Source organism: Anas platyrhynchos, chromosome 2, assembly GCF_047663525.1.
Source record: "Anas platyrhynchos isolate ZD024472 breed Pekin duck chromosome 2, IASCAAS_PekinDuck_T2T, whole genome shotgun sequence".
In the NCBI taxonomy this organism is placed as follows: Eukaryota; Metazoa; Chordata; class Aves; order Anseriformes; family Anatidae; genus Anas; species Anas platyrhynchos.
The window spans coordinates 99,616,186-99,633,287 of record NC_092588.1 but is presented as its reverse complement, the minus strand read 5'-3'; the positions used below and the strand labels follow the sequence as shown (position 1 = coordinate 99,633,287).

Here is a 17,102-nt window from a genome sequence, read left to right as displayed (position 1 = left end):
GCCAGGGACAAAAGTGTCTGAAAGTGTTTTCCCTAGTAGCTTGCATGCATCCCTGTAACCAAATATAATCTGCTGCTGCTATGTACTGTGTTGATTATCTTTTGATGAAGAAAATTCATAAGTAATCAAAGTTAAGACACTCTTTTTGAAGATTTTTATTATTATTATTATTATTATTATTATTATTAAAGTCACACATCCTTTTGGAATAGACACCCACCTGGCCAGAAAGAAAAACTCTGAAGAAGCTGTTAAAACTTACTTCAAAGAATTTGGAGCCACAGGCACACTGGGATTTTGTTTTGATCTTTCATCAGTTTAACAATGGTATAAGAGACTCTGCTTTTTTTTTTTTTTTTTTTTTTTTTTTTTTTTTTTATGCTTTCCTTGGTTGCTATGATGCACTTTCTTTGTATTTCTGTATTTGTTTTGTATTTTTCTCTTTTTAAAAGTTGTTTATGTAACAATTAGTAAGCACCTACCATAGGTCGAAAGTTCATTAAACACTGTTACCTCTGCAGTCAGTACATTTATTCTGCTTCCTAATGTTTCAGGAAAACATATAATGCAGGTCTGTGACTGGACAGGTATCAGAAATGTAAGGTCTCATGAAACACAGTTGGACTTTCTAGCTGTAGGAGATGTTTCCTTTTGGCAGGTACAAGTGATGATCTTCTGGCTTGTGTTTTGCCCCGATCTGAAAAATCAATGGAAAGCATTGCACATCTAGAACAGCTCCCTGTAGAAGAACACAGGCTCAGAGCCTGGAGCTCCACTGTGCTTTGCTTTGTGGTGCTTTTTTCTGCTCTCTGGGATCAGGGCACTCTGTGTTTGGCCAAGGAGCAGGAATAAATACCAGCAGTGAATTTGGGGCTACCTATGAAGGCAGATTTCAGACGCAGTGCCACTGCCAGCCACACTTGCGCACAGCCCTGGGTGCAGGTCCCCGACACCTCGTCCCCCAAATGTCACCCAGAGCTGACCCGAGGGCGCTGGCAGAGCTTGGAGGCCGGGAGCCACCAGCGGGTCTCGGCCATCATCACCCCCGCACTGGCGGCTTCGGGCAACCTTTGTGTGCTCCCCGCGGCCTGCATCTCCCCGGATTTTGTGTTATTTATTTACAGAGAATCACCTCGTGGGGGCGAGGAGACGATACTCCCCGGCGGGGGGCCGCGGCTCACCTGAGGCTCGGGCGGCCCCGCCTCTCCCTGCTGTGTCTTTAAGGCCCTCCTCCTCTTCCTCCTCCTCCTCTTCCTCGCCCTCCTTCCCTCTCTCCTTCCCTCCATCCCTCCATCCCTGCCTTGCTCGCCGCCGCCGGGCTCTGCCTCGCCCGCCTCCCCCCCCGCTCCCCCCGCCGCCAGCCATGGCCGACATGAAGACGGGCATTTTCGCCAAAAACGTCCAGAAACGCCTCAACCGCGCTCAGGAGAAGGTGCTGGCCGGGGGCAGTAAGCCGGGAGGGGGCCGGGGAGAGGCAGCAGCATTGCCTGGAGGGAGCGGGGGAGAAACGGGGAGCAGCGGGTCCCCGCTGCCCGGCGGCGGCCGCTCTTATATAACCGCCCCACTTAGCGGGTCGGGCGTTGTGAGGGGCCAGTGGGGCTCGGCTCGGGTCGGCCGGGCTTGGCACGGCTTCACCCGGCTGTACCCGGGGGCGATGCCACCTCAGGCCCGGCCCAGCTGCCCCCTGTTTGCTCGCAGCTCGGGTGGGCGCAGGGTGGGTGCACCTGCTGGCCCCTTCTCTAAGAGGATTGCCTTGCCTTGCCTTGCCTTTAATATCCGCGCCGGCTCATCCCCGGCTGCCAGCGGCCTGGCCACGGCCGCGGGGCTACCCCGGTGTGGGGTCGGTAGTGCACCGAGAGCAGCCTGAGCGGGGCTTTCCGCGGCCGTGGGTGTCTCTGGTGGATGTCGTGATGTTGGTCGAAGCATCGCGATTTGGTCTTGTCGCTGAGAAAAGCCGGTGCTGGTTGGTGTGAGGCTCTAGCTGAACAAGCAGCAAAGTCAGGGAGAATTTGCGGGAGTTTCTGATAAAGGATCATCGCTAGCAAAAGCCAAGAGATGTAAATGCTGCACGTAAATAACCCACATTTGGCTGTGCTGTGCCTCAACACTGGACCACAGGCATGAAATCAAGCAATAAAAGCATTCGTGTGTGGCTGTGTGCAGCATCCGTATCAGCTATTGGTGTGGTTTGTTATAAAGCTGTTCTCAGCGAGCATTTGAGTCTAGGGGGTCACCAAGTGCTATGTGTCACCGTCCCTTCTGAGGGCTGACAAAGCCTCGATACCCCTCTGGCAGGTACTCTGTGCTCCCGCGTGTCGGTGTCATGGGGCTCAGGAGAATGAGATTACTGTATGCCTGCTGCTACTCATATCTTGCTGCCGCGAAGTCCCCGCTGCCTTTGTGCCGTGCAGTGAACTCTGCAGTGCTCTAAGGGAATAAAAATCACAACTTAGATGTAGAAAAGTCCCATGTATAATCATGCTGTTATTTATGCATCTAACAGTGGAGACTATCACAGGCAGGTGATGGATTTTGTCTTTCAGAAGCTCATATCATACCTAGCCCACAAGGTCATAAAGCATTGGACTTTTCAATACCAAACTCATGATGCATTTCCATTCTTTCAGGTTTCGATTGTAACTGCTTTTAAATTAAATAATAAATTCTTTAATATTTTGAGGGGATCTGGAGACTTTATGGTGTGACTTGAGCTGGGTCGGTAGCTGGAGTAGAGGTCTACAAATACTGTTTGTTTCCTGGCATCTCGGTCAGTGCTATTTGCTGGTGTTGTTACTGTTAACTGTCCAGTAAATCACAGGTTAAGACAAAATCACATTTACTGCTTCCGAGTGTGTCTGCTCAGCCAGGGGAGGCCAGCAGAAATGCATGGGCATCCCAGAGCACACCTGGTCCTGGTCTTGTGGCAAAGGCAGCTCACGCACTGGCCCTGGAGCAGCACCCTGGGAACAACTGGGGTGTGTTAGTGGGCTCTGATGGCTGGGCTGCTCTGCCTGCTCCTTGGTGGTTTGCTGTGCTCAGGAGGGGAAAAATGGGCTGGATTGGCCTGCATGTATCGGCATCGTCATGGCATCTGTGGTGGCTGGTCCTTATTGTGTCCCTGGGTCTAAGTGTTGCATATTTACAGGGAATAAAAGCTGCCGGTGGTCTGATGCAGCAGAGTGCACTGTGCAGCTCAGTTTCCCTGCTTCTTTCTCCATGGCATGCATATGGAGTTACTGTGTGAGCTGTGCCCACCTGTTCTTTCATCCCTATGCTTCTGGTCAGTCTCGAGTTTATCTGTGGTTGCACAACGTAAGATGCAAAATCCTTCATTATTCTTGCTAAAACACTGTGGATTTCTTGTTTGTTTTCAAATAGATAAATAAAAGCCCAGAAGCCCCACTTCCCCCAATGGGCATGACACATAATTACTGTTTTTTATTTATTTATAGGGTGACTGTCATCGAGTAGGTTAAATTTTAAGAGCTAAAAGTCTAGGAATTAACAGTCTGGTATTTGATGGTGTGAACAGGATGGATCTCTGATGGGTGTGTAATAACACACTGGCCTATAGGGATTTTAAACACATTCTGAGTTGTTTTATCTTGTTGCCTACTTTGGATTTGAGCACCTGCAGTTTTCTTAATGTGTCTCTATAGTCAACTGGCTTTATAACACATTTGTAAATAGTTTTCTATTATTTATTACTGGTGTGGCAGGTGTATTAAAAGCATGGAATGGCTATAAAGCATAAAGCTTTATAGAAATTGTCTTTCTAATGATGTGATCATTATCTTAATTTCTTTGCAGTCTAGGAGAAATTTTAGTTTCATGGTCTAGGTAGTGTATATGCCTATATACATGTGGCTGCTCCTTATTTATATGACAACACAGGAGATACCTCACTGGATAAATCCAGTTGTTTTGCATTAAAAGTGCTTAATCCAAGAGTTTAATCGGTACATCCTTTGATACTTTTTTCATAGTTTAAACAAAAATTATGATGGTGATTATTATGTAATATGGTAGACTCTTGGTATTTGTGTGTTAGGCTTAATAACATCAATAATGTTTTATTTTCTTATAATAGTCTATAAATACTTGTAAATTACTTCATACTGGAGAAACGTCATTGCCTTATCAAGCCATTGACACATTACAAAATATCCTATGGCTAAATGAGGGTAAGGATCTAATTGTCCAAAGTGGGCTGGGCCAGGCTAGTTCTCAAAATGAAACAGGAATTTAAATGACTGGAAATAATTATTGGTCAGTCCGTTTTTTGTGTCATGCAAAAAATGGCACTTTCGGTAGCATGTGTGCCCTGACACCCTGACTTTAATTCTAGTGTCCAATGTACCAAACTGTGCTGTTCTCCACTGCCTTTCTTCAATGACTTTTTCCCAATATTCAGGCAGCATGGATGTGCTGAGCTTGCAGCATCTGCTGGAAGCTGCCAACAGTCAGCTGAATGATCTGGATTAAAGTTTTAAATGCATCAGAGCATTTTAGGAGCCTACATCTCAGTCATAAAAGTAAACGAAACACTGACATTCTTAAATATCTGCTTATACTGAAAACTGAACAGATGTATTTGTAGCTCAGGCAGTCCTGAGGACAAGATTGCTTGGATGAAAACACAGAGTTTGTGTCCCTAGATTCCTCTGAAAACTTGAACTAAAGCTGTCAGCCCAATTTACAACACTAGTTACCTCCCTGTTCTCCCCTTTGTATCCTAGCACCTTTAACTGCACAGACTGGGTGTTGTCACAACACTTCTGAAACAGTAAGGCAGCTCCTGGGAGTTCTAAGTGGCTTTTGAAAATGCAACTCATGCTTTTTTGAACGTTCAGCTTCCAGTTAGTAGTATATTTGGTTCCATTCAAAAGGTAAGGCATTAAATGCTCTAGGTCATGAGAACTTTGCAGGAGTAACCAGTGGTTAAAGATGTAAATACAACCCCCAAGAAGGGAAACTGATAGTTCTGTACCCACCACATGCTCTGATGAAGTAGATGGGTATGCATTTGGGATATATTCATGAAAGACATGTTACATGTATTCCATCCGCCTGCAAGTACGACGATATGGTTCTAGCAATCTCAGGTTCATAAAAGCAAATTACTGTCTAGCGGTTCAAAACATTGGCCCCATGTATGTTCTAAACACTGAACCCATGATAGTGCTACAACAGACCCCAACACTTGGGACCATGCTGCCACAGACACATGCACTTCCACCTCTGAAGAGCTAATTGTTAATCTCCAAGTAGACAAACAAAACCAACCAGAAGTCAATAATTTCTTGCGTGAATGGTATGGTCTAAACTATGTAGCCCAGATTCTTCTAGCTTTAGGTTCTAGTATGAAAACCTTGCACTTGCCTTTTTTTTTTCTTTTTTTTTTTCGTTTTCCTCCCCTCCCCTCTCATAGAAATCATAGAAAAGAGGAGCACAAGTGGTCATCTGGCCCATTCTTCCGAACGCAAGTGGAATCAGCTGAACTTAAGTTGTTCCATAGGAATGCTTTCCTTGCCTGCTTTTGAAAGTATTTCATGGTGGAGATTTTGCAGTTTTGCTAAAATGATTTGATGCCGCTGCTTAGGCACTTCCAGTCAGAAAGTTCTCTTTTTGCTTAATATAAATAGCTTTAAAAAAGACCTGTATTCCCTGCTCTTTCTTTCCTTTATGTTTTCTCTTTTTGCCTCCAAATTTACAAGTCATTTTTCTTTATACAGGGCTTTTTTTTTGTCAGCATGACCTCTGATCTAACTGGAGTTACTGCATGACCCTCCCAAGCAGGCCAAAGAGTAGCTGCTAGTAAAATATTGATTGGTTTTGACTGTTTTAATTTCTGATATGTAAAACATAGAGGTAGATTTTGATCATCTGGCTACCGAGTATGTAAAAAAGGGGAGAGGAAACACTTAGGGTTCCTGCCTGTTAGGTTCTTACGTAACACTTTCCTTCCTGCAGGAGGAGGGAATCATTTTTTCTGTTTCCAGTTCTCTCCCCACATACAGTAACAGCCAAGATACTGTGATGCATTCCTCATTGTCACTTAGCTTCCATCAAGTCATGAAAGTGCTGTTTCCTTGGTTTTATGGGGATCGATATCTCCACATTCACTGACCAAAGTTTCATCAATACCAAGGTGACCTCTTCCTCTGTTCTTCCTTGACAATTATGTTTTTCACTTTTTTTTTTTTTTCTTCCATCTCCTCTTTTAGTTCTTGGTTGTCCATCTGTTCTTCTACCCTTCTCTCTACAAAGCAGTCTCCTGAAATTTAACTGTCTCTATGCATTTCACATTTCACTTATATATGTATATATATTTTTAAAATTATTATTTTATTATATATATAAATATATTTACTTTTTAGAAAGGATCTACTGCTAATTTGTTGGGCTTGGGTCTGAACAATCTTCTTTGCTACACCTTGCCCCTCCAGAAGACTGTTTCTTTCTTGCCTTTTTGTATCGCCTAAAACTCGGTGCTTCTGAACCAAGGTCTGCCCCTTGCTAGTGCTCAGAGGGGCTGCTATGAGTGGTCCCCAGCTGCTCTACTGCACAATTCTGCCTTCACGCTGTGGCACGAGTAGGTGTCAGACTTTCAGGGTGTGTATTGGAGAGATGCTGGGGTTCCCGGTCGCTTTGGCATCTCCCTCTGCTTCTCCAGTCTTGCAAAGAAATGAGGGAATGTCTTGCTGTGCCTCCAAGCAGCAAATAGATTTGAAATAGATTTAATGCATGCATTTTCCCCGAGGAAGAGGACCACAGCTCGCTGAACTCACCTGCAGATAGCAGGGGGATTCTTCTACCTTACCAAAATGCACACGGTGTGGGGGGGTTCACCCTCACCAAAACCTTTGCAGGAGTTGCTGCCTGCTCTGCCAGTCCTCCTACTTACCTCAGGGACTGAGGAGTGGTGGGGGAAAAGGGGTAGCTACTGCTTCAATGAGGAGAGCATTTTCCTTGGGGAGCTATTGTCTGGTTTGGTTCATTGGGCTCGGCTGCAAACTTGGCTGTTTGGAGCCTCCAGTCCCAAATGTGTCAAATGCTGGGTCTCGCTTCCCTAATGCTCCGCAGTGTCTGTGCTGCATGGTGCTGAGCCTTTGCTGTTCTTGGATATGAGATAATTTGATCCTGCCCTAATGAACAGCTAGTTTGTCAGTAGTTGCCAGAATCTTACACCAATGAGCAACTTGGAAAAGCAATCGTATACCTGCTAACTGAAGTTCATTAATCAGTTTGAGTGTAAGCTAAATCATAGGCCTTTGGTAAAGAAACGTGTAACATGTTTCCGAAGTTCCATTCATGCTAGGAGAAAGCTAAAGTAGGAAACAGCCTGTTCCTCTTCTCAGCCTTTCCTTGTTTTCTCAGTAATATTCTTCTTTATCTGTAGGACAGGAGCAATTGTAAGACACTGGAGCTGGGGACTGGTGTGGACAAGCACTTGGTACAGTTCTGTTCAGGTGTTTTCTAACTAAGAAGGTTGGCAGGGCAGTGGGAGAGTTCAGAGGCCTTTCTTTGGGCAGGGGCCCAGAGATGTCAGGGATGGACCATATTTCAAGTCTCTGACTCCCTGTGCCCCACTACTACTTCTCAGTTATTTCTTTTGTTCCTTCTTTTTCAACCCCCCTTATTTTTATGACAAAAAGCTCCTGCTTACTTCCAGATAAGATCCTCCGCTTTGTTCTGCCTGCCTCTGTAGTAGATTAATTCCTTTGATGCTCCCTTGAATTCTCAGCTTGGAGTCTTTCATCCCACTTTTTTGCACCTACAAGATTGTTAAATCTGTAGTTTATGGTGATACCGAGCCCAGTGATACAGCCTGTGAGCTGCAATCAATCCTCTTTATCTATGATACAAAAGACAAGAGGAATGCTTGCCAAATCCCTGAGTTGTCGCTGAAACAAATCATTTAAAAAATAATGTAAAGTCTAGATTAACAAATGGAAACTCTTACTATTTTTCCAGAAACATTTCACAAAATGCTGTTGTTGTGACATACAGATATGCTCACATGTGTGTCTGCACACGATGGGAACTCTCAGTCCAGCTTTGTTTGAAAAATACTAGATTAATAGACTGATACCTTATTTTCTCAAACCTGCATTTTGTTAAAAATTAAAAATTGCCTAAAGAACACATAGAATCTGAACTTCTTTTTCCAGATTGTGATTGTCAGTGAACATTTGCTTTTACAGAAGTATAAGGGTTTGGTGTGTAGCAGAGGTAGATGATGGTCTGCAGTGCTATGGGAACACAGTTATTTCTACTGATGATTCACACTTCAGGTTTCAGCAAAGCCTAATTAAGTGACCCACCTGCATGAGGGTTAATATGTGTAAGCACATAGATAAAACACTGCATATAGAGAAGTTTAATTGAATAAAGGTGATGCATTTTCTGTGAAAAATAATCAGTCTTTGAGATCTGCGAAAATACTGATTTTTCACATAAAATTCATATGCTCAGTTCAGATTCAGGGAGTTATTTAAAGATTTGCATGCGGGACATATAGAGAAGTAGATAAAAATGTGATATTTTTATTAAACCTGTGCAGTTCTGTGTGTGGATGCCATTATCAGCTTGATTTGCTTTTAGGTTTGTTTATGTGGGTGGAACAGTGTTGTCTTTTCATGCTGCTCTAGCCACTGTACAGAGTTTGGATGAATTTTAAAATACATAAGATTATACTGCTGAAATAGATCGGCTATGATCATGAAATCATTTTGCCAAAATAAAATGATCGACAATATTAAGTATAGGACAAATTTTGTTCCTTGGTTTTACATAAGGAACCGTTAATATGCTAATCAGATGGGAAATAAATTAATTGACTGCTTCGTGTTTTCCAGGTCTGTACTAAACACGTTTGTATCACAAGGGCTAAAGTCAAAGGCAGACCAAAGAAACAGTGAAAAGCCAAGGGTAAGCTCAGGCCTGAAGTGAAGAAAGGAGCAGGTTGGCCCAGTCTTGGCTTAGGATAGCAGTCTCTGAAGCTGACCTTGGTAAGGCAAGAAAAACAGAGGAAGAAAAGCATAAAATGTTAAATGAAGGAGCTCCAGGCAGGGCATGGCTGGATGCTGCAACCACAGCACTGTCACTGTGGGACTGCATTCAGGAAGCGTTAAAGGAGCAGATTCATTACATGGGGAACAGTGAGTGGAAAACAACCACAACAGAATGAGGTCAATGTCCAGGTGAGAAGATGCCTGGATGAGGTCCAGAAATGAATCTGATGTTTTCAGATGAGATACGAATTCAAAATATTGAATTTGGGTTTCAAGAAATGTGGAAGTATAACAATACAAGGAAATCCTTTTGATTTAAAAAAATACTACAACCCTCCCTCTATGTTCTGCAATGCCTTCTGGATTTAAAAAGGGGGAAAAAAAAAAAAACAAAAACATATTCCCTATGGTGTGACAGTCTTGCGAACTGCCAAAATGTGACTTGCTCATCTCTAAGTGTTGTCCTACTTAATTCTCAGCAAAAATGTGAGCAGAATTAGTATCAGCACAGTTGCATATTCTTTCATGTTTGTTCATCTCCAGTCTCTCCCTTCCTCTGTTCTTTTAGAGCTACTTGAACAAATTATTGCAAAGTTAACCACCAAAGCAATTTACAAAAAAAAAAAAAAAAAAAATCAACTTTTGTTGCAGCATCTGGTTCCTTCAGAGGTGAGCACAGCTACACTCTTCAAAGATGATTACATGTTTAAAAATCAGTACCAAACCTTCAAACACTGCAAGCTTTCTACTGAGAGGTAATTTTGTTATATTTGCCCTCTGTTTTGTAGGAGAGGTGAGGCAGACAGAGTGGAACCTGGCTATTCACTTGGCATCTGTAGGGCTAACCAAGGTCCTCCAGTGATGGGAAGCTGGGAATAAAGTGACAGCACCCCACATAGTCAAGACTGGGGAAAAGATGAAAGACAGAGAAGGTGAAATGGAGAGCAAAGTTACCTAGCAGTTAAGATACCAGTGCATAAAAGCAAATGTGTAAGCTGAAGCAGTCTGCAGTGGGCTATATTCACAAACTTTATTTTTGTAGGAAGCTCCAGCTGAGTCCACAGGAATTTCACCCAGCTGGTTGCCTTAGGATGTAGCCCGACAGTTCTGTATCTCCACATTCAATGGAGTCAAGGTGCTGTGTGTGCCCCATGGCTTTTGAGCTTACTTCTGCCAGCTGCTCTTGTTGTATTTCAAGTCCAACAACAAAAGAAAAACAGCCTCCTATGAAATCTCTAGTTCCAGGCAGGGTCTAAAAAGCATGCTTCAGAGAAGGCAAACCTTGCAGATGTTTTACGTGGCTGAAGAATGTTTTATTCTTAATACCACCCTAGCATTATGTTTGCCTGTAGCACCAGTCCAAGATTTTATTTGTTGCAAGCATAGTGCCAGTGTTTTTTGCCCAAAGTTGCATATGAGGGTAAAAATAAATAGTAATTCACAAGTTGGCTGAGGATCCAGGTCGATTTGACAGCCAAACTGAAAAACAAATCCGGAAGGAATTTAGGCAACTGTTAGGTGACAAACACACCTGCCTTTTGTATGGCATCTTACCCAGTCAGATCTCCAAGAGTTCATGACATAGCAACATGGCAGGACAGAGAGGAACAAGCTCTAACTGACAAATATTTTAGGTCAAGAACACGCATTCACAGGCTGCAGAATGAATGACAAGTTTGAGTATGGTGTTTTTCTGTTAATGTTTCAACTTGTACTGTGCTGTTCATTTTTTGTTGTTTGTTTGTTTGTTTTTAGTGAGGGAAGGTTTCTGTATATAGTGATTCTGTGGATAAAGCTGTACCCCTTCCCTCTGAAAAGCATATTTTAAAGGAGGTACTATGCAGCACCAAGGCTGTGAAGTCACTTTTCAGGAGGATCTATTTATGTGAGCAATAAATTGTGTGTGTTGTTTTGGTTTGTGTTTGTTTTTTTTCTCCCCACTCTAGAATCCAATTTTCAGTTTGACTATGAAGTACACTATTTAATAGAGTTGTTGGGTTGCTCATTAGTATCTGGTATGGGAAGTGTTTTAAGGATTGAAGAAGTGATATAAATCCAGCACAGACTTTTCACTTCTCTGGCTGAAAGGATTTTTTTCTTACACTGTCTTATGTAAGAAGATTCCTGATTTGCATGAAAGGAGTCACCAATCAAGCAAAATTTATTACGCATTAATAGATCTTGGAATATTTGCACGTTTAATGGACCTGGGGAAAAAAAAAGGCAGTGAAAAAACAGTCTCAAATGCAAATCAGTTGTCATTCCTCTTCTCTCTCTGCAGTTCAGGGTATTCTCAATTCTGCTTCTGAGAAGCTATTGTCATTAAGTGTTGACCAAAAATTAATAGAAAACCTCAGGGGGATTGTGATGAATTCCTGTCTTTTTTATTGTCTAACAATAAATAAGCAAAATAAGTGGAAATAGCAGCAGAAAAATGGAGATAGGCTTTCTAAAAAGGGTCACAAACTCCTTTCCATTCTAAGATCTGTATACCAACAGGTTTCCCTTTTTAAATCAGCTTTAGCTATGGCAGTAGTGAGCCAGGTGCTTTCCTGTCAAGTCAAAGTTACCTGCTGCACTACTAGGAAGAGTTAAACAAAGAGCATGTTTCACTCAAAATTTTAAGCTCTGGTGCTTTTGAAGAGGCTCAGCTCCTCCTGACCTTCCTCGCTTCATTTAAGGTTGTTGGAACTCAATTCCTTATTCCTGAACTTCCTTTTTTGTGCAGCTCATACCTGACTGTGTGATATGGAGGGTTTCCACTCTCCACCCCTCAGATGTCTAGAAATGGAGACTCCAGGCAGATACAGTAACTGGAGGCAGTAATGCTTTTGGTTATCCCATGAAAGCACAATGCATTATCTACAACTTCATCCAGCATCTGCCTTAGAAAGATACGAGTTTTCTAAGCCTTTACTTGGTGAGGCAAGAAGCAAGGTGTAAAGCCCTGTGCCTGGGCAGGGGTGTATCTCTGTGTACTGCAGAAGGGAGAAATTGCATTTGTGTTCTCAGTGAGCTAGGAAAAAATGCAGTTCACATCCTAAACACAGTTTATCTGATTTTCTTACCCCTAAACTAATGCTTTTGAGAGAAAGAGAAGAATTTAAGATCAGATTAGTTTGCTGCACAAACGCAGAACTGTTGAACAATTACAAAATAGACAAGTAAAAGGCATACACTTGACACTGATACATGGCTGGACTGGACCTCCACTGAAGTAAATGAGAATAATCAGTGGGAAACCTTGAGTTCACTGAAATGAACGCTGGACTACCACAGGATGCTGGTTACAATGGGTTGCTGGTAGACAGCCAATGTCTGTATGAGATAAAAAAAACCCACTAGGTAAGTTCCCTTGCTTTACCACATTTACTGCAAGGGTCTATCTGTCCAGAATGGGGTACAATAGATTTTCTTTGTAGATGTTGTGAGGAATGTGTTAACAATTCGTGTCCATAAAGAACAATTCTGTTTGAATCCTGTCTGCCTCTGGGTCCTGCACTGGCAATTTAATTCTTGAACCACAGATGCAGTGTGTCCCAGTCTCCCCCTCATTCTAGTCAATTTATCACATCTTCAGAAAACACTCCTTAAATTTATGAACCTGTTTGCTTTTGTTATTCCGGACTTCTATTTCTAACAGTTACAGCCTTTTTTCCTGTCTTCTTCGAGATTAACTTAACACTGCTATAGATGTGTCTGTGAATGGCTGGGGAAGAATGTTTTAATTACTCGTGAAGCATCAAATAAGAAAGCTGTTTGTGTTTGATGTCTGGGAGTTTCAGAACAACTGATAACAACTAGTGACTGTTACGGGATACTATGAGGATCCTTGGTATCTGGCCGGGGGGCCAAGAGATTAAGAGGAAGAAAAAAGGAGCTGAAGGACAGTTGGGAGACAAGACCTGCAGAGAGTGTACAGAGAGTGTTCCATAAACTTGGAATAGTGCCGAGTGAGTACAAAGGTGAGAGGAAGACTACGAGCCTTCAGCATGAAAGACCCCTAGAGACCCCCAGAGGAGACTGATGCGCATGCTCCAGTAGGAGGAACTGGACCCCGGAAGCTAATTACAATAATCTGTTTTTTTTAGAAGTAGTAATGAATATGTATTAGTCTAGGTGCATAAAAATCAGCTGCTTGATGTAACTGGTGTGTGACCAGGTGGAGCGGAAACTCCCGGTGCACCCAGCGCTGTTTGCTTACCTCTATTCCTTTATATTCTTTTAATAAATCCTATTTTTTTATTTAATCCTAATTTGAATCCTGAGCCATTTATAACAATGTTCTTCAATGAAATGCAATTGTTTGAAGAGAAGGCATGGTATTTTCCTCTGTCCTTTTCCATAATTATTAGGAACTAAGATTAAAAAAAAAAAGTCTTTCACATATGCCATCTTAAAGAATTTTGTCATAACTTCATGTCGATATGGCAAGCAAACACACTCATGTGTTAATATAATTTGAACCCAAACAGATGGCTGCATTACTTTTATATAATCTATGATGCTATGAGAATTAAATAACTCAGTCTTAAAGCATTTGGAGTTTAGTAAACACTGAAGTAGCTGGGTCCAATACCCACTAGACAGTACCAACATAAGAAGGAAGTGTTACAATGCTCAATGGTTAAGGCCAGCACCTCCTGATGTGATTTTGAGTTTTAGTGGGGCTAGCTATTTAAAATTAAAGGGAAAATTAGCAACTTCTTAGTATCTTTGCATATACTGAAAAATAAGAAAATAGGACTAGAAGTTTAAATATGGACAAAAATCAGCACTGATGTGTCTGGCATAATACATTTTTATAGAAGCATTATAAAAATGATTAATAGTTAAGATTTACAATTAATATCTCATATCTTCCAGAAGAGTGTATGTGTGGAGAATAAAATCCAGTTACTCTTTGTATTAGGTAAATCTGACATATAGTAAAGAGTGTAATTTCAAAAACAAATCCTGCATGTGTAGACACGTATCGTTGCTTGGTCCATAAAATCTGCAGTAGCTAATTTTACCAGAGACATGAGAAAATGCCTGTACTCCCATCTGGCATCTGACTGATCCTTTAGTCTCTGACAAGTGTAGGAGTGATAAAATTCTTCCCTTCTTGCCCCCTTCGTCAGGAAAGGCAATGATTTATATGTATTGGATAAATCAGGGAAGGGTCTTTCATCAGCACAAGCTCTTCTGTGATTCATCCTCATGCCAAAAGACATCTTACTCTATTGGTAATCTCACTGAAATGTAGCGGACTATCATATAGCAGAAAGAAATGTGCAGAAAGCAATGTCAGCTAGCTTTCAATCCAGGCTATGTTTATTCTCATTGTCTTTTTCTTTTTTATTTTTTTTTCCAATGTTTTGAGCTGTTTCAATACAAAACCTGATCTTTAATCAGATTGTGTAGGAGTTTAGTCTGAATAAAGAATTCCAATCAGAGCCACGCATTGAGAAACACCGATTATATCCCTCACAGTATTTAGTCTTTATGCCTATTACAAATTGTGATGAATTTGGTATCAAATCATGGTAGTACCCATTCTTTAAAGGTTTTCGTGTTCATGATGATTTTATTGGCAGCAGGATGAGGCTCTGTTGGTTAAATGTAATTCAGTTCACTATGCTAGCACAAGCTTATTGCTACATGGTCTCCGTACTGGCTCTGCGTGGGACTGAATTTAGTCATAGCTAGATGCATGGTTTTCTGCAAATTACATCTGGTAATGTGTATACATATATTCTAGTGTAAGGGGAATCTTTGAGTATTCCTTCAATATCAGAAGCCATGTTTCTCCTTGCTTTCAGGGAATCTGTCTGGCAAAGTCAGCAGCAAATCTGGCCTGTGATCATAAAATTCCTGGTTGACCTTTCCTTGTTGATCTAGCCATGGTCTGCATAAACTAATACTTCTGTTTTGCTGACACTATAAGTTTTGTGGCTAATTGTAACTGTTTCAGAAAATTTAAACAAACCTGCACGCTAACAACTAGAGGGAAGTGCCTGACACTGACTTCATGCTAAAATTTTGCAAGCGTGCATACATATTCACTTGCTCAAGCCTTTTGCTTGCTACCCTTGCAACAAACACCTACGCACAAATACAGAGGGCTTAATAGATCAGTCTGGGACCGTCTGTCACTGTATTTAATCCTGCTAATTTTTCCTTGCCTGTTTGTACCAATCAGTTGATGATACTTGGAATATGCGTGCAGTTTGATTGCTCCCTTTTCATTTTGCACACGTCTTACACTGTATTTTGTTTTGCTTCACTTGAGGCCTGAAAGTGTAAAAAGTTTAGACTGGTCCCAAAAAATTACTGACCTAAAATGTGGTCTGTTTTTCACCTCCTTTGATTTTTCAGAGTAACTTCACAAGAAACAGGGTAGGACAGTGTATCAGGCTGGATTTATCATATTTTGGAAAAATATGGGCTTTTTTTTTCTTCTATTTTATGAACGACTTTAGCATGGATATACTGAAAATGGGAGCAAGACAGTCTTCCTTTTTTCCCTGTGATTAGCATTTCTCAGTGCATTTCTTAATCACATACACAGGCTGTGGAGTGTCCATTACTGCCTCTTCCTCTCTTTCAGTCAGGCCTGTGACGGATCTTTCATTTAAGTTTGGATTTAGAATCACAGAATAATTTGGGTTGGCATAGACTTGTGGATGCCATTCAGTCCGCTTCCATCTCACAGCAGGGACATCCTCAAAGCTAGGTCAGGTTACTCAAGACTGTGTCCACGCATGCCTTGAATATCTCCAAGGACAGAGATTGCCCAGACTCTCTAGGCAGCCTGTTGCAGTGCTGTACCATCTCATGATGAATTTTCATTGCTCTATTTTTCTTTCCATGCTCCTCTGAGTAGCCTGGCTCAGTCTTCTCTATCATGGCCAGTTTTAGAGACATTTAGAGACAGATAACAGAGCAAGGTAATTTTCTAGCCTTAGTTCTGTCTTTTCCTGGCTGAACAAGCCCAGCTCCCTTCTTATGCCAAGCTCCAGCCCTGTGCATCCCAGTGGCGCTCCACTGGCCTCTCTCTCATTTTCCCACATATTTCTTCTAACATGTAGCCCAGAAGTGGATGTTGCAATGCTCCTGGTGCAGCCTTATGAACACCAAACAGTGAAAAAGAATCACTGCCTTTGACCTGAGTCTACGCTGCTGTCTTGGCTTTTGTCTACGCAAAGGAGATCAGCTGGATTTTGGGGTGCAGGTCCTCGATAGTATAGATCAGCAGCAGTTTTCTCATGTAAGAAGAACTGAGAGTTACAGAGAAGAATGGGGAGGAGGGAAAAAGCTTTTAGGTACCTTGATATCTATTGTTATTGATGGATTTCATGATGACTTTGTGAGATTTGATGGAATGAACTAATGACATTTAACACCTCTTCATCCCTTTTGCCACTGTTGTGTTTTGCCAGCCTGTACAGAAGACGGGTGTTGCATTGCAGGAGCAAAGTACTGCCTGCCCTGAAGTGGAAACCAACCTCTAGAAAAATGCGGGAATTCATTCCACATGGATAAATTAAACTCTGGATTAGGGTCTGTCTCTGGCTCATGTAGGTGAATCTGCAGGAATCAATGGAAGTATATCTGGTGTAGCTGAGAACATCTTTTAAAACATGTTGATTCAGCTTTTGTTTAATTAAAGCCTGGGTTGCTCCTCTTGCTTTATTTTATGGGCTTGTGAAAGATTCTGTTGAGCAGAAAAGCAATGGCAATGCCTCTCTGCAGAAGTTCAGGATTCAGTCCAAGGTGATTTATTAGCTTATGTACCAAATCTCTAATTGAAGGGACCACAGGGAGTGAGTGGATCTGTAAGTGTAGGAGCCCTACTTTGCAGACTGACTAGATGAACTCGGGAGTTGCTTCAGAATATTTAGCTCCAGCCTATCTTTGTGATACACTTAGAGTGCCATTCTATCTTCTAAACTTTTTCAGTACACAGCAGCAGCCAAAATATCATAATTTCATCATAATCATAATTGCAGCACCTATCAGCTTTGTGGTATCTGTACTCTGCTGCTAACTTGCTCCCATAATGTTTCTGGGGAGTCCAATAACATCAAATAAAATCTTTCA

The 17,102-nt window shown here is 41.9% G+C and overlaps 1 protein-coding gene and 1 long non-coding RNA gene across 4 annotated transcripts in view; one reads left to right on the top strand and one right to left on the bottom strand.

Annotated features, from left to right (window-relative positions):
• Nucleotides 1-516: 516 nt before the first annotated feature.
• Nucleotides 517-1,319, bottom strand: LOC140001547 (uncharacterized). 2 transcript variants are annotated; one of them, XR_011806834.1, is made up of 2 exons: nucleotides 1,182-1,319; nucleotides 517-697 (listed from the first exon to the last, which is right to left on the bottom strand). It is a non-coding gene; the product is annotated as an uncharacterized lncRNA (long non-coding RNA). The 2 variants fall into 2 exon arrangements; XR_011806835.1 differs by having other exon boundaries at nucleotides 1,133-1,270.
• The window catches only part of AMPH (amphiphysin), a 121,018-nt gene continuing 105,080 nt past the window's right edge, over nucleotides 1,165-17,102 (top strand). For both annotated transcript variants that reach the window (XM_013095266.5, XM_005014958.6), the window contains exon 1: nucleotides 1,165-1,432. In XM_013095266.5, the coding sequence (XP_012950720.2) occupies nucleotides 1,364-1,432 (69 nt within the window). In that variant the 5' untranslated portion in view covers nucleotides 1,165-1,363. The remainder of the gene's footprint in view (nucleotides 1,433-17,102) is intronic.